At 45.8% G+C, this 9,552-nt stretch overlaps 1 protein-coding gene across 1 annotated transcript; it reads right to left on the bottom strand.

The window, feature by feature from the left end:
- Positions 1 to 6,835: 6,835 nt before the first annotated feature.
- LOC108769657 (uncharacterized) lies at positions 6,836 to 8,056 on the bottom strand. Its single transcript, XM_018520763.1, has one exon. It carries the CDS (start codon positions 8,054 to 8,056, stop codon positions 6,836 to 6,838), a length of 1,221 nt encoding a protein of 406 aa, XP_018376265.1.
- Positions 8,057 to 9,552: the final 1,496 nt, after the last annotated feature.

Below are 9,552 nucleotides of genomic sequence, written 5' to 3'. Positions count from 1 at the left end.
CTATTTGGCAACGTCGTATTTATATCAAATCGCATTGATGATGATGATGTCGCCGTTCGAACCATGTTGTACCATGTCATATGATCGTGAAAAAAAAATCTGGTCGCGTGACATGTACACTATTTGGCAACGTCGTATTTATATCAAATCGCATTGATGATGTCATCATTAGATCATGCGATATGTAAAATGGTTTTTTAAGCGCGATGATACCTTTACGAGTCAGCAAATCAAATTCTTCGTCTGACAAAGTTGAAAATTCGGACCGTACAATTTTTAATTTATCCTTGTCGAGATACGACGCTAATTTTTCTAAACTTGATGCGAGAAATTTGAAGGAATCGATAAATCGTAATTTTACACAATTTTTCTGAAAATTATTTGTATTTTGGCCTTTTGTGCTATCTACATGTTTAGTGAATGAAATATATTTTTCTTTCGTTATCGGAAGGAGTTCTACATGCCCGTCGTACGCGGTAGCGATTTCTTTAATTATAAAGTGTGCGTCGTACCCTGACAAGTTGTGAAATACAACCGGAATATTATACGAATTTTTATAATTTAGATTACAGTTTGCATGTGCCGGACCGCGGTATCTCCCGGTTAAGTGGCAATGGTCGCGGACCCGCGTATCGTCCGACGCGAACGGCTTATCGCAAATATGACAACGCGCCGCGCTGCGATCCCCCCCCTCAGAGCTCCGAGTTAGAACCGGCCTAGTATACCTACTATGTTTCGTGAACGAAATATATTTTTCTTTCGTTATCGGAAGGAGTTCTACATGTCCATCGTACGCGATAGCGATTTCTTTAATTATAAAGTGCGCGTCGTACCCCGACTAGTTGTGAAATACAACCGGAATAGTATATGAATTTTTATAATTTAGATTACAGTTTGCATGTGCCGGACCGCGATATCTCCCGGTTAAGTGGCAATGGTCGCGGACCCGCGTATCGTCCGACGCGAACGGCTTATCGCAAATATGACAACGCGCCGCGCTGCGATACGCCTCCTATTGATGCTTGGATAACGCTTCCATGGGTACGTTAGCGGATACAATATCTTTTTCGCGATGCGCCAAATCGTTGAGCTGTCGCGCGAACCACGTGATGCAATCGTTATCGCAACGGAAGTGATACGATGATAACGAATTGTTGTACGAGCATCGCACGTAGTATCCTATGCCGAATACTTCGTGCCGCTGATACGCGTACGATGTTGGCACGTCTACCTTGTCAGGCTCCGTCTTCCTTAGGACGCACTCAAGATCGGCGTAGACGATGAATGGAACGCGTTCTTGGTTGTTGTGGTTGTCGAATTCGAACCATCTGTCATCCCCGCTCGGCAGGCGAATGGCGCAGTCGTTCATTTTTTGACAGTCCTCGCTGTGAATCTCCAACTGTGCGCTCGAGCCAAAATAGTGCAGGCATCTGTAAATAGACAAATAATTTTTTTTATTTTTTCACTTTTTTTATATACATATTTTTCTTATTATATATTTACTTTTCTTATTATTATACTTTTCTTATTATACTTACCGGTCGCAGAAAAATTTTTTGTGCTCCTTTCTCGTGAGTTGCGAGCTCACGAGACGGGACAGATTTTTTATCCACGCAAAGTGACCTACACCGTCGTCGCGTGGATCTTGCAGGTACAGGAGATTGATGTGCTTCTCCTTCTTGTCGCTGGTGAGCCGTAGAGGAAGGATCTGCTTATTCTCGATGCCGTATACGTTGATCGACACAGCGTTTAAACGTTCGAATTTCGGAATGTCTTTTAATGTCATCGGAAATTCAATACCCGAGAGATTCAGCACTGTCGTGTAATGCGGGTACGAGTATTCCCGATCTGCATGTCTTTCTGCAGGGTACAGAGCGGTGACCACCGACCACGCGAAGCACGCATTGTCCATGGATTTCACATTGATCACCGCTCGTTTCATCACAATTTCCCGTGGCACCTCGAAGTGACATCCCGCGCGCATGGGATTTAGTTTGTTCATGTTAACAGTCAAATTGAGGATTCGCGACAGCGCCCACCCACTGTCGCGTTCGTGGAACTCTTCGAGCGATGTCAAGATAGGCTCGACGACGTGCCGTTCGTACAACTTCGTACTCACTGTTCTTCGTGTTTATACTTTTATTAGCACGTTTGTCTTTTGTGACGAAGTCGCCGTTGAACGCTATATGATTATAGTTTATCACCGCGCCTGTCACTATACTCTCGAACGCAGCGTCGATCTTTCGCCATACGAAAGATTGCTCGTTGCCGCTCGCGTACTCGCCACTCGCGTACCCGCCACCAACGTGCACGAAACGACGCTCCAATTGTGTCTTTGCACCTGCGAGTCGCGCGATCCTCGCCACCACGGATTGTCTATGTCTAACGGTGAGGCGCGGACGCTTGTCACGGCAAAGTTCTTCGAGCCGCTCGATGCACTCGTCGCATCGTTGCAGCCACGCGAAACACTCAACTAGAGTAGCGATCTGGTCGCACTGCTCCAGCAGTTCGCGTTCCACTCGCTCGTGATTTTCCATGTCTTTTTCACAGTCTTTAGATCACGTTGCACATTTCCACGGAGCACTTACACTCTTACACGGAGCACTCAATAGTTTTTTCAATGTGTACAGAGTGGACACATGCTGCGGAAATACAGTGTACATCGGCTCTTCGCATATCGAACACTCGGCGCCCTGTGTACAGTAAGACCATTCTTGGTGCGTCCTGACGAGGTACATTCCTTCATCACCAATATTCCGCAAAGAAATCTTGCCATAATTCGGCGGATAAGCCATGCAATGTGTACATATGATTGAAGCACCACCACCCGTTCCCGTTGTATAATAACAGCAGATTATGCAGTGATTAGTACGAATGTCTAACGCTTCCATTTCCGAAGGTTGCACAAATTTCTCTGTGTGATCCATATTGCCATCGTCCAAACGAATAAGATATTCAGTATCGTTGGACAACTTTTGGCCCAATTTGTCCTCAAATTCTACTTCCAGTGCTTCGAATAACTTGTCTGTATTCACACCATCCATGTCCTCAACGTTTGCACGATGATCAACCATACTTTTCACATTCATTTTTTGTTCACAATATTGTTCACATTACTGTTCACAAAGGTTTTTAATGTGCGCAGAGTGGACACATGCTACATGGGTATACAATGTACATTTTTTCTCCGCATTCCGAGCACGACCATCTGAAATCTAGTGCATAGAAAGAACATTCTTAGTGATTCCTGACACATTCCTTTATCGCTATAATCTCGCAAATCAGTCATGCATGTTGCACAAAAGATAGGAGCACCATTGCACTCTGTATAATAACAGCAGATTATGCAATGCTTAGTACGGCTGTTCAATGCACGGATTTCCGAAGGCTGCACAAATTTCTCTGTGTGATCCGTATTGCCACCACTCAAACGAATAAGACATTCAGTATCGTTGGACGACTTTTGATCCACTATGTCCTCAAATTCTACTTCCAGTGCTTCGAATAACTTGTCTGTATTCACACCATCCATGTCCTCAACGTTCGCATGATGATCAACCACACTTTTCACATTCATTTTTTGTTCACAATAATATTGTTCACATTACTGTTCACAAAGGTTTTTAATTTGTGCACTGTGGACACTTGTTGCACGGAAATATAGTGTACAATGCCACTCGGCAATTCGTGCAAGATCGACTATTTAATGCATCAATATAATTGATACTATGTTTCTTTATATAATGCATTTCCACAGTGTCGATGTCAGCCAAAAGAACAATGCATGCTGCACATACGGTTAAAGGACCGCCCGTTGTGTAGTAGGACTGAATCATACAGTATTTGGTATGACCGTTCAGTGCACGGATTTCCGCAGCTGGTATAAATTTTTCTTCAATATCCGTTTCGTATTCGCTCGCGTCACTGGCAAAACCGGCGTCGTCGGATAATACGGATTCTTCATCGGATGAATCTTCATTCAGTATCTCCGCAAAATCTACTTCCATTTCTTCAATAACTTCAAACACTTCGTCTCTGATATTCGCGAATTGTTCCTCATCCACGTTTCTAATAAACTCGGCTATGTCCTCAATGTTTCCGATATTTTCAAACACTACATCATCCACGTCCACATCCTCAACGTTCGCACGATTGTCAACCATACTTTTGCATTGCATTTAACGATTGATTCGGTAATCATACAGGGCACCAACTGAGGTATCGCACACTGATGACCCCATTATTTTGAAACTTCTTTGTCCCTTTGTCTACCCTCCATTGGGCAGCATCGACGATGTGTCACCTATCATTTCTTAGAAAAAAATCGCTACCGGCGCTTCTCTTAACGCGCCGTCTTTTTGTCGGCGTTATAGTACCGCGACGCATTTCGCGGTTAGTGCGGGGTGGGCGGCTACGGCCTGCGACGCATTTCGCGGTTGGTGCGGGGTGGGCGGCTACGGCCTGCGACGCATTTCGGGGTGGTGGGCGCGGGGTCACGGCTACGGCCCGCGACGCATTTCGGGGCGCGGGGCGCGGAGTCCGCGGCGGTGGCGGCGGCGGCGGCCCCAATGATGGCGGCACGTATCATTGTATCGGTGTTTACGTAACACCGATAACGCCGGGACCTTCCCCGCGCCTCCCCCTCGCGCCTTCCACCCGCGCCCTCAAGTACCCCCCGCGTCCCGCACTCCCCTCAGAGGACCTGGGTTAGAACCGGCCTAGTATATCGACTCTCCATAGTTTTGCCGAATACCGCGTTGTTCATTAATTTATACAAATTTTTTTCGAAATTGTTTTTAGCGCGCGTTCTAAACTGCGTATTAAGTTCAATGTAATCGCGGAACCAGGCGAATTGAGCGAATTGTAATACCCGGTGGATCTTTGTTACGCGAAGACCGTGACGAGTACATTGCTGCAAGTTGCGGTAGTGGATGACGTAACGCTGCTTATCGTACAGCGTCGCTAGAAGTTTATCCTCGCACTTGCCGAGCGGCTTATCGCGCATCGAACAGATCGGTAGGTCAGTGTGCCGATCGTGCAGATGCTGTGGATACTCGAGATCGACCTCGAGAATATAACCTGTAGACGAATCCGGAGCGATCGCGCTCACGTCAAAGTTTTCGACGTCTTCGACCCATCGAAATTCGGCGTACGGCAATGGTTGACACATCACCCATCCGTACAGATTATTCACATCGTAGTACATAAGGTACGACGACGGTTTCGATGAGTCGTACGAACGCATGTACTTGTTATTAGCCTGCGCGTATCTGCCGGAACATTGACTGAGGTCACCGCGTATGCCACGCTCGATGAACATGACCATATCGATGTCGGTGAGCAACTTGAATCTTACGCGCGTATGTTTCAGCATAGCGTCCCACATGAAACCTGGCAGCGTATAGTAATGCGCGGGATCGAGGCCGTAACTCGCGACGCAACTATTTCGGAAATTTTCAAATATGTCGGCTAATAACAAGACGTCGGTTTTTAAGTACAGATCGCTGTACTCGCCGAGCGTTCGGATGGAGAATCGCTGCCATACGTTCACGGCGTGAGCGTAATCGCTCTCGGATACTGTATCGCCCGTCAATGAACTGCAAAATGATTCGCGCGGTGGTAAGCGCGTGTCGTGCAATTTTTCAACGCAGTCAATGTATTCGTACGGAAAGATACCTTTACGAGTAAGCAAATCAAACTCTTCGTCCGACAACGTTAAAAATTCGGAACGTACAATTTTTAATTTATCCTTGTCGAGATACGACGCTAATTTTTCTAAACTTAATGCGAGAAATTTGAAGGAATCGATAAATCGTAATTTTACACAATTTTTCTGAAAATTATTTGTATTTTGGCCTTTTGTGCTATCTACATGTTTCGTGAACGAAATATATTTTTCTTTCGTTATCGGAAGGAGTTCTACATGTCGTACGCGGTAGCGATTTCTTTAATTATAAAGTGCGCGTCGTACCCCGACAAGTTGTGAAATACAACCGGAATAGTATATGAATTTTTATAATTTAGATTACAGTTTGCATGTGCCGGACCGCGGTATCTCCCGGTTAAGTGGCAATGGTCGCAGACCCGCGTATCGTCCGACGCGAACGGCTTATCGCAAATATGACAACGCGCCGCGCTGCGGTACGCCTCCTATTGATGCTTGGATAACGCTTCCATGGGCACGTTAGCGGATACAATATCTTTTAAGCGATGCGCCAAATCGTTGAGCTGTCGCGCGAACCACGATGATGTAATCGTTATCGCGACGGAACTGATACGATGATAATGAATTGTCGTACAAGCAGTGGACGTAGTATCCTATACTAAATGCTTCATGCCGCTGATACTCGTACGACGATGCGTCTTCTTTGTCGGGCTCCATTTTCCGCAGGACGCACTCCAGGTCGGCGTATATTATGAACGGCACTCGTTCCTGGTTGCGGTGGTTGCTGAATTGGAGCCATCTATCGTTCTCGTTCGGCAAGCGGATGGCGCAGTCGTTCAGTTTTTGGCCGTCCACTTTGTGCATATGCAATTTTTCACTCGAATCCAAAATAGTGAAGACATTTGTAAATAGAGAAATATATTTTTTACATAGTGCTTTTTTATTTTTTTTTTATTATGTTTACTTTTCTTATAATACTTACCGATCGTAGAAATATTTCTTGTTTTTTTTCCTGGTAAGTTGTGAGCTCACGAGGCTGTGAACTCACTCCACTCTTTTCTTGTCCAAACAGGCGGAGGGAATAGACCATTTAAAATTCTCTCCAGGGTGGTGCCTTCTAGGGATTCCGTGAAGGACGGCGTCCATCTCCTCAGTTTTCCAAGGACCATTTTATATGGGCGTCCCCATGGGTCTTCGTCTAGTGACTGCACAAAGTCCTCCCATGCCTTTGCCGAATTTATCTCTAGCCTGTCTAAAATCCTCTAGTTTGGCTTGTGATTCTGCCTCTTCCGGGTGTCGCGATCTTCTCCTTGCTCTCCTAAGGCTCCTTCTTGCGTTGGAGAGATCTGCTCGCAGTTGATTGAGTTCTTCACTCCACCAGGGCATTGCCCTGCGTGGTCTCGGTTTTGCTCTCGGCATCGCAGCGTCGCATGCCTCCGTCATTGTCTTTTGTAGTTGCTTAGCCTGTTCCTCTATGTTCTCGATATCTCGATTCCTCTTTGGCCAACTATTTGCCATTATTGCAGCTTGTAGTATGTCCTCGTCCATCTTTCTTGTTGCCCATCTTTTGGCATTTGGAAGCCTTCTTTTTTGCTCCTGTATTCCTGTAAGGCTAAGTGTTATTTCCAGGTAGCAGTGATCGGACTTGGACTCTCTGTCAGACACCAGCAATTTGATCACCCTTCTTGCTGCCAGTGGGTTCGTGAAAGTGATGTCTACTATGGATTCTCCATTTGTTCTGATGCATGTGTTCTTTCTGCCTTGGTTGAGGCAACATGTACCCAGAGCACTGGCCCATTCCGCTACCAGAATCCCCCTGGGGTTTGTATTCTTGGATTTCCACATGTTAGATTTCGCGTTGAAATCTCCAGCAATCATAATTGGTTTATCCATGTTTTGGATTATCCATCCCTCGAGTTCTTCCAGCGCCTCTTCGGTTTGCGACATGTCTGGACTTGGTGGCAGGTATACTCCTGCCACCAACATGTCTCCCCATTTAATTGCCGCAAAGTGTTCCCCTCGGTTATGAGGTGTGCATGGCATTGCGTCCCTGGCTTGTCTCCATGTTATCGCCACGGATTCCCTTTCGTTTGCATACAAATGGAGGTGGTCCACTGGTATCGTGTAAGGCTCTGATACGATCGCGATCGCAAAGTCCCCTTCTGCCATCGTCTGAAGTAAGACATCGTGTCCGTCTCTGGAATGGTTTATGTTCGCTTGAAGTACCCGGTTAACCATTATTATTTCCTTTGGAGATTCCTCCTTCCCCTTCTTCCTTTCTTGATTCCTTTGTCTTTCCCTCGTTGGGCCAGTTCTGCCCTTCTTTGGGCCATTCCAGCTCTTCTTGAGGGAGTAATATGTCACGAGTGCGATGCTTGCACAAGTGACCATTGCGCCACGATACGTGTTTAGCTTACACGAACGAAACCATGTTATTTAAAATAAGATAAATAATAAAATTAATTTAAAAGACGACCCTGAAGGGAAATAAACTCGGAACAAAAGAAAACGCTAACTTAGATGTTTACGCGGCCTCGTCCGATAAGCGGAACGTTGACGGTAAACTCGGAACAAAAGAAAACGCTAACTCAGATGTTTACGCGGCCTCGTCCGATAAGCGGAACGTTGACGAATCAGCGCGGACGGCCCAAGGCTGACCCCCAAAATATCAAATACCAGCGCGACCCTATCTGCAGTCGCCGGTCAGAAATTCGGTCAAGCAATTTAAGCATAACGCGTCGCGAAGCATTGCCGTACCTATAGCGCGACGCGAGTACGAAACGTGAAGTGAGAGTGTAAATCAATATAACTTGTATCGTATAGAAATAAAAGTGATATATTTTACTAAACAACTACAAGATAGTGTTCACTGTGCAAACTCCCCCGAGTCCTAAGTGGATTCCGAACCCGTACAGCAGCACAACAAATATCTCCGGCGTTTTCTATTCCTGTGTGGTGTCTATATCCATGCGTTCTTGTGTCATCTCAGTTGCTTTGGTGTCATTGTCCTTAACACTACATGCAGCCATAGATTTTGTCACACTTGCGTCAACCTCTCCTGTATCATTGGTCAACTTCGCAGGGGTCTTGATTCTGACCGGGTCAATGTCGGATTCATTAGCCATTGCATTATCATTTCTTTTGTTTTCCTGTTTGGTCTTTATTGTGATCGGCTTGATTCTTCCCTTACTATCTGTTTTGTAGGGTTTGCACACCTGCCCTCCCATCCTGTGGTTTAATTTAAGGTTTCTCTCAGCGCAGATGATGCAGTGCACCTTTTCATTGCATCCCTTGGTCGTGTGTCCCATCTGGCCGCATCTATACAGGCCATTGTCCTGTCATTCTCACTGCGGCACTGGTTCCTTACGTGTCCTATTTCTAGGCAGCGGTAAAATTGCACCACTCTTTCCGGTAGCAGTTCTATTCGCGCCATAGTCCATCCTATGCGGATCCTTTTACTATTTATTAGTTTTTTCGCTGCTATTAATGGGCACTTTAACCACACTGTCCGTTATTTGCCACCGTGATATCGCCTAGTTTAATAACTTCTTTTGGGCATTCCCCTTTTATCGATATTGTTGATAGTATGTCCTCTTTTGTTGTCGAGTCCTCCAAGTCCCTTATCCTAATATCCGCAGTTTTCTCCGGGCGGGAGATTAGGACGTTTTGCTCGTTACCTAAGGCCTCTTTCAGTTTTAGCGCCAGCTTATCTGCCTTATTGGCTCCTTCGGTTCCCGGGATCTCCAATAATAGTACCCCAGTTCTCGCTTTTCTTGGGCGAATCTCGGTAATTTCGAGACTGTCTATGTCCACTTTATTTTTTGCTATATGCATCACGTCCGCATATGTTATCTCTCCTCGACAGCTGATTTGTACCGCCGCTGTTT

This window comes from Trachymyrmex cornetzi, unplaced genomic scaffold (genome assembly GCF_001594075.2).
Source record: "Trachymyrmex cornetzi isolate Tcor2-1 unplaced genomic scaffold, Tcor1.1 scaffold923, whole genome shotgun sequence".
Taxonomy (NCBI): Eukaryota; Metazoa; Arthropoda; class Insecta; order Hymenoptera; family Formicidae; genus Trachymyrmex; species Trachymyrmex cornetzi.
Note: the sequence above shows the minus strand (reverse complement) of the source record. Positions and strands in the feature narration are given on the sequence as shown.

Excerpts from the sequence above, each read along its gene's own strand:
- LOC108769657 (XM_018520763.1), bottom strand. The coding sequence starts at position 8,056 with ATGGTCACTTGTGCAAGCATCGCACTCGTGACATATTACTCCCTCAAG.